This window comes from Lotus japonicus, chromosome 6 (genome assembly GCF_012489685.1).
Source record: "Lotus japonicus ecotype B-129 chromosome 6, LjGifu_v1.2".
Classification (NCBI taxonomy): Eukaryota; Viridiplantae; Streptophyta; class Magnoliopsida; order Fabales; family Fabaceae; genus Lotus; species Lotus japonicus.
In genome coordinates this window covers 52,470,954-52,488,468 of record NC_080046.1, presented here as the reverse complement: position 1 = coordinate 52,488,468, position 17,515 = coordinate 52,470,954, and the positions used below count along the sequence as shown (strand labels likewise).

At 36.6% G+C, this 17,515-nt stretch overlaps 3 protein-coding genes across 6 annotated transcripts; all 3 read right to left on the bottom strand.

The window, feature by feature from the left end:
- Positions 1 to 307: 307 nt before the first annotated feature.
- LOC130722107 (protein INAPERTURATE POLLEN1) lies at positions 308 to 1,624 on the bottom strand. Its single transcript, XM_057572737.1, has one exon. It carries the CDS (start codon positions 1,374 to 1,376, stop codon positions 519 to 521), a length of 858 nt encoding a protein of 285 aa, XP_057428720.1. The 5' UTR covers positions 1,377 to 1,624; the 3' UTR covers positions 308 to 518.
- A 178-nt stretch (positions 1,625 to 1,802) lies between these two features.
- On the bottom strand, positions 1,803 to 12,840 carry LOC130722105 (phosphoinositide phosphatase SAC3-like). Of its 4 annotated transcripts, none has more exons than XM_057572735.1 (16): positions 12,212 to 12,839; positions 11,293 to 11,497; positions 11,043 to 11,208; positions 9,986 to 10,208; positions 9,560 to 9,636; positions 8,480 to 8,667; positions 8,262 to 8,359; positions 7,924 to 8,057; positions 7,683 to 7,811; positions 7,061 to 7,436; positions 6,224 to 6,345; positions 5,003 to 5,104; positions 4,015 to 4,239; positions 3,499 to 3,675; positions 3,084 to 3,198; positions 1,803 to 2,290 (listed from the first exon to the last, which is right to left on the bottom strand). In XM_057572735.1, the coding sequence occupies exons 1-16, from the start codon at positions 12,296 to 12,298 to the stop codon at positions 2,204 to 2,206; spliced, it is 2,511 nt and encodes an 836-aa protein (XP_057428718.1). In that variant the 5' UTR covers positions 12,299 to 12,839; the 3' UTR covers positions 1,803 to 2,203. The 4 variants fall into 4 exon arrangements, with proteins under 4 accessions (XP_057428718.1, XP_057428719.1, XP_057428716.1 ...); XM_057572736.1 differs by having other exon boundaries at positions 4,015 to 4,206; positions 12,212 to 12,838; XM_057572733.1 differs by having other exon boundaries at positions 8,262 to 8,667; positions 12,212 to 12,840.
- Positions 12,841 to 14,557: 1,717 nt separating this feature from the next.
- Positions 14,558 to 16,893, bottom strand: LOC130723371 (GDSL esterase/lipase 5-like). The gene is made up of 5 exons (XM_057574381.1): positions 16,541 to 16,893; positions 15,945 to 16,063; positions 15,602 to 15,832; positions 15,243 to 15,501; positions 14,558 to 15,027 (listed from the first exon to the last, which is right to left on the bottom strand). The coding sequence occupies exons 1-5, from the start codon at positions 16,827 to 16,829 to the stop codon at positions 14,723 to 14,725; spliced, it is 1,203 nt and encodes a 400-aa protein (XP_057430364.1). The 5' UTR covers positions 16,830 to 16,893; the 3' UTR covers positions 14,558 to 14,722.
- Between the last annotated feature and the right edge of the window lie 622 nt (positions 16,894 to 17,515).

Here is a 17,515-nt window from a genome sequence, read left to right as displayed (position 1 = left end):
ATCATAGAAAGCTAAATGTCCAACATCAAAGGAGAATATCACAATGATGGGCTCAAAATGTTTCAGGGCTCTGGTCCCTCCAAAATTGGGTTGAGAATCCAGTCATCTACTTTCTATTGAAGATCAAGCTGAATTTCTTCCTGATGCTAAAATAAAAAACCTTCCTATCTATTCTTCTTTCTCTAATAAACATACTACCTTTATTAAATATAGAAAATATAAATGCATAAAATTGAAACAAAGATTAATCATAAGCTCATGCATTATTCATCAATCAATGCATGAAAACTAGTCACTAATATCTCCATTGTGATCAGAAAACTCAGGTATCAATTCTACTCAGAAAACAAGATATAGGTACAAACCTAAACACAGACTGTGTTATCAACAATTCAATTCAACCATGACACATGTAGTAGTATATGCCTGAAGCAAAATAGAAAAACAAAACATCTACAATTTTTTTTTGCATACACATTTGTTCAACTAGCTAGTATTGGGCCTTGAACCAAAAAAATCTAGTGTTGGGCCGAAGTGAGCAAGTCATGATCCTTGAACCCAATAAGGAACTGGGCCAGCCCTTCAAGAAACAACGCCGCCTGGTACACCGTCGCGGCGCTGATGATATCCACCAGAACGCTCCGCCGGACGCGGTTGGCGCAGAGAAACACGCTCACCACCTCATCCATGTGAGCCCTCACGTCTTCACCCACAGCCACCTTAGCAGCGCCCTTGCTCTCCCTGCACTGGAACCAGTCGCCGACGACGCGGTGAACAAACCCAGCCTCGGCGCGCGCGAGGCGGTCGGAGAGTGTGGGGACAATGACGCGCAGGCCGCACTCGATCTCGTCCATGCGGAGGAGGAGAGACTCGGGAGGGTTGCGCCATGCGAGGGCAACCTGCCAGGGGCGGTGGAGGTTGAGGGAGGAGGAGGATGATGAAACGCGGTCGATTTGGTCGGCGAGGGAGTGGTTGTCATCGTCGTGGTGGTGGTGGTGGTGTTGATCTTGATCGTCGTCGTCGTCGTCTTCTTGATCTTGTTGCTGGTGGAGGAAGGAGCGGGCGAGGTTGGTGAAGATGGAGGGGTGGAGGTCGCCGAGCCAGAGGAGGGGGATTTCGAGGGGGTGGCGCCAGGGTTGGGAGAGGAGTTGGGTGGGGTCGGAGGTGATGGCGGCGTCGAGGGCGTGGTAGTAGGATTGGAAGTGTTGGTGGAGCATTTCGACGTGGGTGGAGAGGATGGTGGGGGAGTCGCCGGAGATGGAGCGGCGGAGGAGTGGGAGGAGGTTGTTCTTCAGGGCGGTGAACCACTCCGAGTAGTACTCCTTGAACCCTTGTGACTGCGACTGCTTCTGACGGCTGAACACCGCTTTCAGCATCTTTCTTTCTTCTTTTTCTTTCTTCAATGGAATCTTGTTTTGCAGAAAGATTCTATGTAAAGTGAGGTTTATTATTTACTTATACCAATCAAAATTCCATTACACACGTGTGTGTAAATTAATGTGTATCTTTATATATTGTGACCAAAAAAAAATATTTTGACCACTTACTTACTTTATTTTACATCTGTCAAAATTAGGAATGCATAATCCAAAATCCAAAATCCAAAATCACATAGTTAAAATTGAAACAAAGTGGTGTGAAAGACTGTTTTGATTGTTGGAATTTAACTGGCACAAATTCACTAGTTAACAAACTGTCAGGTTGATAAGAAGCATCAATAAAGCACCTCAAAAATTGAAAATGGAAGGAAAATAATTGCAGTTCCAAGTAATGTTAGTATTAGGGTGGGCTAGAGTTACACATTAAAGAGGCGAAATTATTTAAAAGGATCAATCATTTGCAATTCTGAAGTGGAGCTCAGAAAATAGACTCTAACAATATATACAAGAAATGCACCTAGAGTGATCATGAACTGATGAAATTAAAGTGAAGAAAAAAATGTTACAACCTTTTGCTATTTACTATTTCTTACTATACCTTAAGAATCGATAATTCCGTGATAGAATTAATGCTGCGAGTCAATACGATGAAAATCTACGATTTTTCTTGGATCAGCATCACAGAGAGGCTTTGATTGGAAGCCTGTTTCTTTCTTTTAGCCGCTTCTGTATGATAAGCTCTCTAGTCGAGCATCTTCAGGACAATCCCAGTTAATTAAATGATTTTACATTATATATCAATGTAAAGGATCAATTGTGAACATTCAATGGAGTGTCTGTCCATTAGTCACCCAGTGTACAAAAGTATCAGGAAATTCCTCTAGAACTTTGGACCGTCCACTATGGCTTCCCTGAGAAATTATATAAATGAGTCAGTGAAACTGAAATATGATACAAAAAAGTCAAACACACTTTAACTATTGGAGGACTGATATGTAGTGACATCAAACTCGTGCAGATCCAAAATGAATAATAATGCAAAAAGATAGAAGGTATATTCATACGCTGAGATCACAGCAAGTGGCAGAACCACTTACTAGTTCAAGAACAGCCTAAAATGTTTTAATCTATATATCTCCTCATAAAAATCTCAACCTACAAAATTATAGAAGCTATTACATCAAAGGTCTAACAAATGTATGGGTAAACTAAATTGTGGATGTGATTGTACTATCTATGAAACACAAACAATAACACAGCATGGACATGTACATTCAAACATCAAATTATAAGAATTGTAGAGCACAGACATGGCATATACACCCACACACATATTTTATGGTATCATTTATAATTCTTAAGTCCCTCCCAAAAAACAAGGAACCTCACTTCTGTTGATATTTGAAAAACCTAAATCAACTTGTCATTGTGCCATGTATAAGGAATTTGGATTCCCTGCGGTGAAGGAAATCACAAATTCACGCAATCAAGAATTTGGAACCGTTCGATCAAACTCGGACAGCTCAGATTCTGAGTAAAATTGTATAAACTCAGAATCTGAGCAGACTGGTAAATGTACTGCAAGGAATGTACTGCAAGGAATCCAAATCCCATGAGTAACAGAAACATAAATTTGCATACGTGAGTCAGCACCAAAACGATATGTCTATGCTTTATAACAATGTCAGGCAGCTGGGGTGGTACCTTAGAGCTGGAGTCCAAATCACTAGTGGAGGGAGTTGTATCTCCTCCAATAATAACTCCATTAACAACATTTTCTGAAGAAAACCCAGCAACAGTTGAGTTTGTAATCGACGACCTGCATTAAGTATAAATAGGACTTTCAAAAAAAAATTCTACATCTATTACAAGGATGAAGGATCGGAAGTAAAGCCACTGTGGGATGAATGTACAAGTACATCAGAGATGCGTTGTTATAAGCACATCATTGACCCTAGACATCCATATTCACACCCCAAATTTGCAATTCTTAACTATATTCCTCATTTTCCCATCCCTACCCTATCTTGTTACTCGGGTAACACTTCCTACAATTATTGGAACTAAAGAATCTAGCTAGGCACTACAATTGCTTCACTGGAACAGAATAATGCGTTACCTCTCAAATGGCTCTTCTTCACATGAATTTCCTGAAAAAGATAGACAGTCTAAGTCAACAAAGTTGGAGGAGCTGGATAACCCCTTATGCCCAGAATACAGAATATGATCAGTTTCAAGGCAGTGCTCTCTTTGTATGTCTCCAAAAAGATGTCTCCGAGGCACTGAGGGAGTGGACCTATACAAACAAAAAGAAATAATTAACATTCACAATTTCACATGTGGACTAGATAGACATATGCAAGCAGGAAACATGAGTGGTGATTGGTTTATTTTCTAATTTCATGTTCAGTAAATATGTTCTCAATTATAATTACATCACCTTTGTATTTTGTTTCATGTAAGGAAATAGTAAAGACACCAAAATGATGCTTAAGATCTAGCTAGGGTAATGGTGAGCGGATATTTGAACCCAGATGGGATAACCCAAAGAAGTACTTAGGTGTACCGTGTTATCTCATCCTCTAAACATGAACTGGATTACATGATTATGTTCACATAAATTCAGAGTACAGACCTTGAAAATGACATGTCACTCTCAGAAGTTGATATTTCAGGCGATGACTCACAAAAAACCTCACTTCCTTCTTTAGATTGGTCAACCAATCCAAGCTTTGAGAATTTTTCCAGCTTGGGATTTTGGGCAGACAAAGCTGTAGAACTGTCGTGAAGAATGCTTCCATCTGAGAAACAAATTTTGACAATGGACCTAAAAAACCATACTTCGGAGTTACCACATAAGCTGCATCAACAGAAATTTCCAACGTATATGCTTTACATTATAATGATATGCACAGCAAGCCCATAATGATTTTTTAATAACAATAATAAAATTTATGCTATTTTTCATTTAACAGGAAACAGAAGACCATGCCATACTGCTAACATTCAGCAAAATCATGTGCAAGGTTCGAACACTTAAACTTTCAAATCAGAAGACTCCAACCCTCCACCTTGGACTCAAATGGAATTAAAAAGCTATCCCCAAAAATCACAACACAGGCTTTGAATCTTCATGATAAATTCTAGGTGCTCTAGATGACTTTTATAAGACAGCTAAGAAGTATCAGACTTCATTAGGATACAGATTTGCACACGTGAACATGCACAGCAAGTCAACATTTATGATAAATCCTTAAAACTCACTTTGCTGATATTCAAATTTAACAGTGGAGAGGCTTGTATACAATGAATTCACATATCTCATGCTTGGTCTCTTACATGCAATAACATTGCCCTGGATGTTAACCAGAAGACCAGCCCTCAATGGGCTGGGTACTTGATCTCTTTTACTTCTTTTCTGTCCCAATATCTCAAGTGCAACAATTTAACTATGTCTGCTTATATATCCTACATTATATTGTATTTCAATGCCTATGGTGCACAGATCATGTATGTATAGAAAGGAAGGCAGACTGGAAGTTACAGTTGGACAAACCCAAACAAAACTCCAGGTCTTAAAGCAAGAAAAAATCTTGATAGGATTGAAGAAGGTATTCAAATACCTCGCATCATCATCCCCGTGCTTCTCTACATCATAATGTTGATCTGAACCCAACTCCCATGGAGCAGGTTTACCCTGTTGTGGCTGAAAATGCCCCAGGAATCTGTGCCAAGAAAGTAGAAAAACTATCTTATGAATAGTAAAAAAATTAGTAAACAACAACACGAAAACCATCTTTGCAAAAAAAGTAGATATATAACAACAGCAGAAGATTACAATATTGACTACCACAAAGCTGAAGAAAATTTTAAATTTGAAACAGGATAATGTCAAAAATAAAATGAAAAACGGGAAGCCTCTGGAAGATTGAAAACAGGTTACGAACTGCATGAGATGAAATAAATTTAGTAAATTTATAGAGAACAATAACATTATCCTTTTCCACAAGGCAGAGTCAATTTTATGGATCAAACAACGCCATAATATCTTGTCATAAATTATGTCTGACAGGTCATTTCAAATTTAAAGCATACTTAATGGTTTTAACCTACAACTTTACTTGGTCTACCTTTATGACTAACTAATGGACAATCCTTCAAGTGATCTACCCTCCTTAGTCCAGTTTCAACGGGTCTTCTCAATACATGCACAAAGTATCATATTTTCCACAATAGATGCTATCCCAGCTTTTCCTAATGCTGTCATTCTCAACCCTATCTTAGTTTGGGTTTCCACTTTCCACACATCCATAAGAATATTCTTATCACTGCAACATTGAACTTAATTTCTTTTTTGGCATTTTATCAATTAGCATTCAATCTACAATGTAGCAAGTCCTATAGCTATTCAGCAAAATTTTCCCTTAAGCTTGGATGGTGCTTTTCTACCACAGAAGTTAAAGCTGAAGCATTACTTCATTTCATCCACCAAGCTTGAATCCTATTATTTACATTTCCCTCTAAATGGGATGCCAATGCATTAACCTCAACAATTCACTTCAGTCAATGGTCATTTATCAGGGATACATTGATGGACAACCCATGCAGAGACTTCTCCTCACCTGTCATTTTTCTACTCTACATCATTTCCCCGTTATGAAGTTTTAAAGTTGTCAAGGTTCAACATTTTTTTAATTAGCTTTAGCAGTTTTGGCAGGGGAGAAGAGGGGTAAGCTATGCCGCCCGATGTTTTACTATTCACAGACAAACTATAAATGTAGTCACTGGCAATAATATAACTCGGTGGTAATAAAAACTAAGAAATGCATGGCTACAACACATACACGTTAATAGCATTTTGTTTCTCAGCATCCATGTATGCATTGCTGTAATAGCGTCGAAGAGTCCTGAAAAATTCCTGAGACTGTGTTGCAGCTCTCCATTGTCCCCTCCTCTCAGAGAATATCTACATGGAATGTAGCAACAGACGTTAAAGAAAAAGACAGTCTTAAAACATTCTAAAAAAACTTGTTATACAAATATACAAATCAATTAACATTTTCAAGTTTCGACATGAAAACCCTGTGACTACCTCCACGCACTTAACTTTTTAAGAATGAAGTGGAATATAATATCTCCAAGACATAAAGAAAATTCAAAAGATTGACCGGTCTATCAATGGGAAACTCTATTCTCGTGAAAGCAAATTCAATAAATTGTGGTCATGGGGTTTTAATATATCATAATATTCATTAGTGGGAGTCACAGCTCCAATTTTGTCAATGTTCTCAAAAGTGATCCACCATCCACGTATGTAATATAGGAGAGAAGTCCATTCTCACAGACAGTACCAATAAGAAAGTTAACAACGCTGAAGTATACCAACCAACTCAGAAAACACAATTAGACATTTAAACAGATATAAAGTGTTGTTACCCCAAAATAATTTTCAAAGGATGAGTAGTAGAGAGGTTCCTTTTTGTATATATCTTTTTTTTCCTACTTAAAGTTTTTAAATTGATGATTTATTTATTTATTTATTACAAATTTGTTACAAAAAAAATATAAGTTTTATTTGAAAGACTTAAGGAAATCAAGAAAGAAAATGATAAAAATGCCAGTTCCCAAGCTAATTAAAATTGCTGACTGAAGCAATTGCAAAGAATATCATAATTAATCACCTTGTTGTGTGCAGCAGAACCACCATACTGGTGTGCAAGTATGTCACCCATCTGTTCATAAAATCTCATCAAATCATCACCGAGAGGATCATCAAGGTCAATTTTTGGGTGATCAATAATTCCCAGAGCATGAAGCTGGTGACCAAGTGCAGCCAACCCATATGCATATTGTGCAACATTTGTCCGATCTATGCAGTCTATGCAATTGGTCCTGAGAACCCCCCTCTGGAACATAGGCTGCTTGAGAGAATGGTTTCCATTAATAACATTGTTTTCTCCACTAGGTTTCCTCCCTATATTATTAGCATCCTCTTCGTCAACACCCACATGTCTTGTGGGTTGAAAGCTTCCCTCATCAGCATTGCCGCATGCAAAACTTAACATCAGTAAGCAAAAGGTGTCAGCGGATGAATTTAAGGCATTCTACATCTTCATCAAGCATTAATCCCTTTTTATATAGGACATGCATTAACTTTTTTTATTAACATCTGTTCGTAGTTATTCAATAGCAAATTTTATATCATAATCATCCTTCCTCTCTTTCTCAAGACATCACAATTCACAGGTTACAAAATGTATCAAAGAAATGATGAAGGTCAATGAAAGAAAATGAAAAACTTACTCAGTAGATGGCCATTTTATACAGTCTTCTGGTCTAAAAGTTGGTGTCACTTGGCAGTAGAAAAAACCTGTTAGTGTCAAGGCATGCGCAGCCACTTTGCCGAGAAGTAGCAAAACATTTGCGGATTTGCTGGAAGTAGAAAAGGAAAAAAAAAATTAAATCAGCTTATTCAGAGCACGCTTATATTTTAATGATATACTCCAAAAGAACAATTATATAACAAAACTACAAAAGAGCTAACCTCTGAAAATGTTTGTGCAGATCCCAATGAAGGAACCTAAGCCTGTTCTCCTCCGGTAAATCTTTGTTGATGAAATCAATAGCGTTACCAAACTCTGTACGAAGTATGGACTCGCGAGGCTTCCTCTCACGAGTCTGGTGGAAAAAAATTGAAATATCAATAACTTAAAGAGTCTTCCCAATAAAGAAGAAGAAGAAGAAGAAGACGACGACGAAGAAGAAGAAGAAGAAGAAGAAGAAGAAGAAGAAGAAGAAAGAAAAATGCATATCGAGTAAATTATAAATGTTTAATAAATGGGGCAAAAAAGTTCATTTCCTTGATAAAGAAATACAAATTACCTTTATCAAATTCAAAATTATTATGGGGTTCCCATATCTTTTGACAAGATTTTCAAAGTGAAGTCTGGTAGCTTGATAATTCTGATCCTTCTTTGACACTGGGGAAGAACAAATGACCACATAAGCATACATATGCTGACTGCACTGATGTAGAAAATATAAGAGAAACATACTGCAAGTCAAAAGTAATACAATATTCAGGAAATCAGAAGAAATACATATGATATCTGGTTTAAGATTTAGACGTGAAGTTTCCTGTGACCAGAAAAGAGGGATTGAGCCCCGATTCTGGACCACAGAGCTTATTTGGACCGGGAGACCCTCAGGGACATCCTCAAATACAATTTGTTCTGTCTCAACATCATTAGCTACTCTGCCCTTCTCGTTAACACCTCGTCTCAAATACCTACATACAATAACCATACAAATGAATAAGTAAATTGCATCCATCATTACTTTAGAAGGTCTTGCATAGAGATTGCTTGCTTTCCAAGTTTCAGTGACAATCAATTTTGTGAAGCGAATAAAACAGTTTATATACTAAACTCTTATGTTTAGTCTACAAATCTCAGCTCTTTGCAATCAACATCCGAATGGAAAATAGAGATGCCTGATCCTCTATCAAAAAATGAAAGACAGATTCTTTGATGTTACTCCCCTGAACTTCCTTTACCCGGACATCAACCATAGTCTTCACCATCCTCTAATATCTCATCAAATAGAGTGCAATAGAATATGCCAATATTCAGTTGCTTGTCAAAACTTAATCAGGTTAATTTCTCCAGATAGAAAATTACAATAAAAATTCAAGAAAACAATTTTATGGATCATGTTGATACTTGATATATTATACTAAAACTTTGAAAGCATAGGGAGTTGATGACAATCCAAAACAACTAGAATATACAAAAAATAACTGGAGAATCAGGAATGCATAGGGAAGCCCGGTGCACAAAGCTCCCACATATGCAGGGTCCGGGAAGGGGTCCCACCATTTGGTGTATTGTACGCAGCCTTACCCTGTTTTTTACACAAGAGGCTGTTTTCAGGACTTGAACCCGTGACCTCTCAGTCACATGACAAGAATCAGGAATGCAAAATTAACAGAAAATAGATCATCCGAAGAGATTAATAGACTCCCAAGTTTGTGGAGAGACAATGTCAAATTACATACAAACACAACCAGCTGAGGCATAGGCACCACATAATTACTTTAACAAATGGCAAACATCATAATGCCCGAAAAATCATTTGATGGGCCTGGGAATAAAATGTGATCAAGTTTACACTTTACATACCTAGTGCCAGCATAATGGCGTGATCGTCTTGAAATGAGCGTCAGTATGAACTCCCGCCCAGATATTGTGAGTGTGTCCTAATAGAGCCACCAGATAGACATTACATAACATATAAGGAAATATAGTACAAACGCCAAATATTTAACAAGATTATCCAGTTGACGTATTAAGTATCTAGACCAAAAATAAAATTTTCATAAGCAATTATCTTCAGTGATGTACAAATAGAGTATATTTTACTTGTCACTTGAATAAGATATATAAGAATATCATCCATTGCAAATTTATCAGAAAAACAGTCTTATATCTGTTTCTCGAAGTGTGTGTGGACAATCTCGCAACAATTGCAAAGATGAAGAGAAAAACGTATAGAAAGTATGAAATGTAATCACTTACAATATCCTTAAAAGAGTAACTCATAGTCACCTGTTTAAAAAAGCCGTACACTAGTGCAACTGTCCAAACAGTATTCTGGAGGTGATTCCTAATTCCTTGGGTCAAAAACTCATTCCAGACAAACATGGTCTCATAAAGGACATGGCCAGTCTCATTCTCACACAAGTTCCTTTGAAGACTACGCATAATATGGTAAGAGTAGCTGAAAAAGAAGTCCTTTGTAAGGTCGACCATGCATAGCAGCTTCTTGTATCTACAAATATTTATTTAAAAAATTAATACAAAGCCTGACAATATTAAGAACAATACTTGTCATTAGACCAAAACATCGTCCATACATACAAAGATGTTAGTAACCATGAAGAATAAGAATGACCTATTATGCCACATTTCCATCAAGAATAAAACTAATCAAACCTGATTCTAAAAAATCAGTAGATTTTCTAATAAATAAATAAAAATCTTTTACTTCTTAACATTTTTTCCATTCACACCAAATAGAAGCAATGCAATTTCAACACAAGATTTCTACAAAATTAAGACAAAGCCTGACAATATTAAGAAGAACAATAAGATTTGTCATTAGACCAAAACATCGTCCATACATACAAAGATGTTAGTTACCATGAAGAATAAGAATCACCTATTATGCCAAATTTCCATCAAGAACAAAACTAATCAAACCTGATTCTAAAACATCAGTAGATGTTTCTAATAAATAAATAAAAATCTAGCACTTCTTAACATTTTTTCCATTCAGACCAAAGAGAAGCAATGCAATTTCAATACAAGATTTCTACAAGCTTTTATATTGACTTCAAAGATCCATGAACTTCAAAAACAGTTAAAATAATTTAGAAATTAGACAGGCAGGGTAAAGTGAAAAATCATCAGAAATGCAAGCGAGTGAGAGTAAATCTGATGTGACTGCCTGATGTAAATGATGAAAGGAAAAAGCAGAAACATGTCAGCACTCAGAAATAGTATATAAGAATGCAAATATATGATGAGCATCCCTTAGGCTATCATTCGGTTTTTCTCCTGAAGTACAAATGTAAAATCGATATACGTGCAAGAATGTAAAGACCTGTTTTCATTTTTAGCATCCGTGATGTTAGAATTAGCCGAAGAATTCCGTAGTGGAATCATCTCACTCTTTGAGACAGCATATACTGCATGACCACAGATTGCACCAATTTGCCTTCTTTTGGTGATAAGCAGCATGTAGTACGGCCCTAAAAACTTTACGAACCCTAAATTCAGAAAAAAAAAATGTCAAGATAAGGACTGATAATTTGTCAAGAGCTAACTGAACAAAACACATTGGATCTACATACCAACAATTCCATAACAAGTTGTAACAAATTTCAGTCCACCTGTGGACTTGTTCCCCTCATGGATACGCCTCAACAGGTCAGAACATTCATTTTCTGTATATGTGGTGGAATCTTCACACACATTTAGTTCAGCTGGATCTTGCCGATCAATCTTTAGCACTCTCCAACATGTCCTGTTCTTGTCCCTACCTATCATGTAAAAGTTCTGTGGCACAAACATAAAAACAAAAGCACAAGGTTAAACATTTTTAAAAACAAATGACAAACTGGGCAACTCCATCAGCACGTCCAAGCACGTAATTCAGTATTTCTCAAATGGGATACACATTGGATTAGACAGGCATGGTAATTATATGGCCATATTTCCAAACCAAGCATCTAAACCATAAACAGAGGCCAGAAGAGAACCCCTTTCAAATTTAAGGCAAATCCCATTTCAAGGTCAAATAGAAATAGGAAGTATTAGCATAGATGCTCACATTGCCATGGAATAAAAGTTACATTCAGATTCACTTTGGAAGTAAAGGGTATATATATATATATATATATATATGGGCTTATTGGAGCTTATCTACTAGAAAATGCACTAAATAAGCTCCAATAAGTGCTCTTTGGTTTGCATCCAAATGGGTACATGTAAAAACATCAAATTAGTGAAAGAATTAGTTTACCAATTTATCTACTTAGTCAACTAGTTCTCATCCTGTAAAATAGTGACCCTAAAAAAACATACATTGAGGCCTGTCACAAAAGAAATCCAATAAGCCATTGCAATTTCAAAACATACATGCCTAGTTTCCTGTTTCAAACATTTAACATTGCAATTTCAAAACAAAGAAGAACCACCACTGACAATCAATTCACTAGAATACTTAACATCCACAAACACTGGAAAGAAGAAGAAAAGTGCATAGCATACCGATAGAGTCTCATAGAGCCTAAACTTGTTCATACAGGCAGGTACAGAAGCAACTGGAGAAGAAGCCTCATTCTCTGACGACGCCATAGCTATCCTCAGATCCCCCGAGCCACAGGCTCAGAGGGAAACCATCAAAATTGCATGCAAAGAGCAACCACCTGAATTTCCCTTCACACGATCACCACCTCTAACACAAGGTGGAGGAGAAATCACAGCAACAACCACACACAGAAACGCAAACAACCAACAATAACTCCATGCTCTGCGAAATCCTAGGCTGCTTCAAATACAGCATTCTCTTCTCCGATCACAATTACCCACCTCCTCCACCAGCTAGAAACGCCGCCGCTATCGTCGCCTCCGTACGCGGCCGCCTGAGATATTCACCTTCCGATCACCACCCAAGCTCGACGTACGCGAAGGCTCGTCACAGCACAGATCTTCAAATTGCGAATCGCGAGTTTCTATGGAAATGCAGAGAGAATAATCAACGTGTGTTTTGAAAATGGAAGCTCGAAACGCAGCGTTTTGATACGCGAACCAAGAACACGATCGAGAAGAAGATGAAGAAGATTTGGGAGGTTCGGGAAGAAAAGGTAGCGAAGCACGGGAACGAACAACCAACAGGTAATTATTGATGATTCGATTATTCTTTATTTTATTTTTTTATTTTATTACTCACATTTATAATTTTTTTATTTATATATTTTTTTCAGATTTTAATTTAATTATATAAAATTATGGTTTTTTATTTTTGGTTTGACAGCTCAGTGTTCTTAGATCCAAAGAAGAACCATGAAATGAAAGCCACTACTTTTGGTGACCGCCCCAGCCGTACATTAAATTAAATATTTAGAAAAAGAGAAAAATATCTGAAATAATGATCATTTGATGTTATTTTTCTTTTGTTATACTTTATTAGTAGAGTTAATACATGACTGACTGAATTTTTTAAGTATTTAGTTAGAGCGATTGATCGATTTTAACGGTGTGTGTCGAGAATAATTTGTCGTGAGATGTATACTTATTTAATGTGATTTCAGAATGTCGATGTGATTATTCTCTCATAATTATCGGTTGTAAAAATAAATTGGTGTCTTAAAATATAAAGAGTGTATTATTGGGTCTTGTTATATTAACTCAAGAGTATAGTCTCTATCCTTTAATAAATTTATGTAGTGAAATGTTTGGAGTGTGCTATTTTCACTATGAATCTATGTGGTGAATATTTGAACTCAATTATTCATCTATTTGGATTTTGACCTGTTCCAATACATTTATCTGTACAAATTAAAAATAATTAGTGAATCACCGTATAATAAAAACCAAAGTGGCATTTAAGTTTTTTTTCGCGGTTTTGAATTGCTAAAAAAAGTTATTCTATTATTTTTAACAAATTTTTTATTTTTGTGACAATCTAAAGCTACTGTAAAAATGGGTGTCCTGAGTGGTTCATGTATTAGTGTTATCTTTTTTTTTTTTGGTTACAAGAGGAAAATATGTATTAGTGTTATCTAAATGTGAGACATTGCAAATAACATTCATTTATTGAAAATTTTCAAAATACTTCACGGTTTACACTCGACACTATTTTGATCACTTACTTACCTTTGCTTTGGCTATATTAAGACACAGACACTCAATTCCAGAATCTCACTATTATATAAGTGATTTAAAATCAAAGAATCTGCTACTGAAAGATATCTTCATGACTTTTTCTGAAATTTGATTCTTTGTACTTAATTTTTGTCTAAGCCTCTGAATAATATAGCTAGATTTGGGAACACTATTAGCTGTTCACAAGTTGTCACATTGTGATGGGAACACTATACTAGCTACATTTGGCCTTTCTTATGAATTCATTTTTGCACTACATATCTTGTCACTTATCATAATTATATGCATTCTTCTTCATCTTGGTTTCATATGTCATCACTTTAAATTCAGTTTTTATTATTTCAATTTCATTTTCCTAGTAAAAGTGTAGATGTAAGTGAGTATATTTCTTAAAAAAATTCTTTTATTATATAAGAGAAATGCTAACAACACTTTTTTCGAAGGGTTTTTTTATCAACTCTAAAAATTGGCCCCTAGATTTGCCTGTTATCTTATGTCACTTAACTCTTACCTATTGAGTTATCATCGAGCGAAAGCAATACTCTCTTAAACCATCTCTTTTCAACACTCATTGATTAGTTGAAATTCATACCCATCATATTTAATGGAACTCACATAAAAGTGTTAAAAAGAGTGTGGCTAGTCCTCCACGCAGCTATATCCACACCACAACTCCACAAAGTACAGGTATAACAATGAGCAAATTATCCAACTTGAACCTCTGAAAAATGCAATTATTTAAGAAGATTCTTTATTGAAACACTTCCTGAGGGGAAAACAGAAAGCCAAGTGATAAAGCATGCCCAAACATGACACAGACTCTGCTCATATTTCGAACTTGAACATGTCATCCAGTGTTATTTTCATATGTTTTTACTATTTTTGTACCCAAACTCAGAAGTGAAATTGCCCTTCCTCAATTTCTGGGTTATCAACCACATCAGCAATAGTGAGCTTGTTCTTAATGTTGGAGAAGAGGTTATCTAAATTGTATGGTCCTACTACTGAAGGTGGTCCATTCCATAAGGCCTTAGCAAATTGCTCATGGATCTTCTCTGTTGGGTGGAAAGAATCCCACCATACATACTCGTCACTATTGTCACATAAATCATACTCTTTAACTTTCTTGGTGCCCCCACAAGTAAAAATGCCCCCATATGGGCCAATTCCACAGCAAGCATTAGCTCCTTCCTTAAAACCTTCAATGAAAATCAAAATTGAATTGGTCACATACATTGTGATTGATACAGTGGCAGTAGGAAAATTAAGAGTAATGATTCATGAACATCCGCACAATGAAGACACCTAGCAGACACCCAGAGTGAAAAATGAGGTGTCAGTTGAGTGTCTAAACTATTTGGCTGTCTAGGTATCGTTACTGGGAAATGAGTGGTCTGCAAATTGCAATACATACCATAATTTTTAGGGTTGTTTATTCTATCTTGAAGCCAATCATAGAAATTAGAATGACAGTACTTAAACCCTTTAAGTATGTGGTCAAGGCTTGTGAGAACACTGCTCAAAGCATTATTGTGTGCAAGAGCAAGTGCAGAAGCTACTTCAAAACAACCACCATTGCTAGCTTCCTGGTTCAGTGCTCTAAGAGCTGGCAAGCATCCCAAAGGAGACAAACTTAGAAAACCAAAATTTCTAGCCCCTTTCTCATATAGAATCTGCACACATAGAATTAACAACTTCTTACATTCTTATATTACTAAAAAGCTAACTTGGGATTTATTCAGTTAGTTTAATTTTGCAGGTGATTAGGCTTACTTGGATTGCTTGTGTCAAGTTTCCAATAACCATTCCAATATATTGTTCAGGATTGTAGCTTTCTTGCATTTTTGGGTTCCCCAGATAACCACCCATATAATCGTTGCTTCCAATGCTAATGAAATAAATTGCTTCTGAGATCAATTCTTTTGCCTTCTCCTCTCCAAGCTTTTCTGCTAGTGATTTCCTCACTTCTTCAAAACTACTTAATTGTGTTTGAAGGTCGATTACCTACATAATGGGCAACTTTATCAAATTAAGTGAAAAATAAGTCTGGTTCACAAATCATCATCTAAGGTATCAAATATCAAATGCTTATACAATACTATATTAACGGATTTACCAATCCCTGATTGGTTTCAGCAAGAACACCAGCCCCTCCAGAAGCAAAGTTGACACCGTTACTAGAATCAGCAGATGGTTGTAAAAATGGAGGAAGCAGGGGTAACTTTGCATATTCAGCTGCAGGCATCAGCAAGCAATAAAAGTTTAGCACACACCAAAGACAATGGCCTCAAAAGAGCTAGAAAAAAAAAAGAACATAATTTTGTAACCAACAGTTTTTGTCTTATAATTTTGGATTAGGCCTAAGAGGTGTGAGTTGTTCTATATTTTTAAACACTTATTCTTTTATATCTTTAATTAATGTGAGACTATTCAACACACCGTATCGTGTTTAGAGCTAGAAATATAGACTCTGATATCATCTTAAAATTTGGATTATACCTAACTCGAAATCAAAAGTTTGGCTCAGAGGTGATAATAGCTCAATCATTTATATAAACACTCATTTGACTAAATCTCCACTTTATGTGAAGCATAGTATAAGTGTGTCTCATAGTCTCTTTTCTGGATCAAAGATTGTTGAATTAATTAGAGTTTTGCAATTGATATTTAACATTGAAAACAGAAGAAAACTGGGATACTCATGCATCATACCTATAAAATCTACAATGACACGGCCATCTGAGAATCTTCCTGTGGGTTTCTCAAAGAAACCATTTTGTCCATAAGGTTTGTAATCTGCTTTGTTCTCAGGAACAGTGTCTATGTAGTTGTTGTTGCCAGGATCCACAGTAGAGTCCCCAAAGATGAAAAGGGCTTTAGTGGTAGTAGTACTAATCTCGTTTATGAGACTCTGGGATGTGCTGAGACTAAATGAAGCAATGATCTGAAACAAGGTTATTGAAACAACAAAGTTAAACAAAGGAGAATTTAGCTTTGACATTTTGAGAACTTTTCAATTAATCCACTATTCTCATGCTCTTTCCAGCGTTGTTTTTATATAGCAGTTTTACAATGCTTTCAATGGCGATGCAATCTGTGTAGTGGTCCAGCATATATTTAAGGCTTAATTACAACTTTGATCCCCGACGTTTACCAATACCACGATTTTGGTCCCCCACCTAATTTAATTACATGGATGGTCCCCGACGTTGTAGGTCGTGTGCAACGTTAGTCCTACCGTTTATTTCTTAATGGAGAAGGCTTACGTGGACGTCTAGTTGGAGAGAAAAAGGAGATCTGAGGAGAGAGGGAAGCACGTGAGTATCACGTGAACTCACGTGAACCTTATATGAACTCATTATACCCAAATCTGAAACCCTAGGGATCTAAATCGCGTTACCTTCTTCGTTCCAGGGAGGTCAGGGGTTTGGGTATAATGGGTTCAGATAAGGGTCACGTGATACTCACGTGCTTCCCTCTCTCCTCAGATCTCATTTTTCTCTCCAACTGGACGTTCACGTAAACCTCCTCCATTAAGAAATAAACGGTAGGACTAACGTTGCACACGGCCTACAACGTCGGGGACCATCCATGTAATTAAATTAGGTGGGGGACCAAAATCGTGACATTGATAAACGTCGGGGACCAAAGTTGCAATTAAGCCTATAGCCTACATTTAATTCAATA

What these genes read in the sequence shown, in the direction of transcription:
- LOC130722107 (XM_057572737.1), bottom strand. Translation starts at nt 1,376, where the DNA reads ATGCTGAAAGCGGTGTTCAGCCGTCAGAAGCAGTCGCAGTCACAAGGG.
- LOC130722105 (XM_057572733.1), bottom strand. Translation starts at nt 12,298, where the DNA reads ATGGCGTCGTCAGAGAATGAGGCTTCTTCTCCAGTTGCTTCTGTACCT. An exon ending in CTGCACAAACATTTTCAGAG is followed by an intron (nt 7,812 to 7,923) that starts GTTAGCTCTTTT and finishes TTCTACTTCCAG; the next exon opens with CAAATCCGCAAATGTTTTGC. An exon ending in AGTGACATGTCATTTTCAAG is followed by an intron (nt 3,676 to 4,014) that starts GTCTGTACTCTG and finishes TTGTTTGTATAG; the next exon opens with GTCCACTCCCTCAGTGCCTC.
- LOC130723371 (XM_057574381.1), bottom strand. Translation starts at nt 16,829, where the DNA reads ATGTCAAAGCTAAATTCTCCTTTGTTTAACTTTGTTGTTTCAATAACC. An exon ending in TGTCATTGTAGATTTTATAG is followed by an intron (nt 16,064 to 16,540) that starts GTATGATGCATG and finishes TGATGCCTGCAG; the next exon opens with CTGAATATGCAAAGTTACCC. An exon ending in ACTTGACACAAGCAATCCAA is followed by an intron (nt 15,502 to 15,601) that starts GTAAGCCTAATC and finishes CTATGTGTGCAG; the next exon opens with ATTCTATATGAGAAAGGGGC.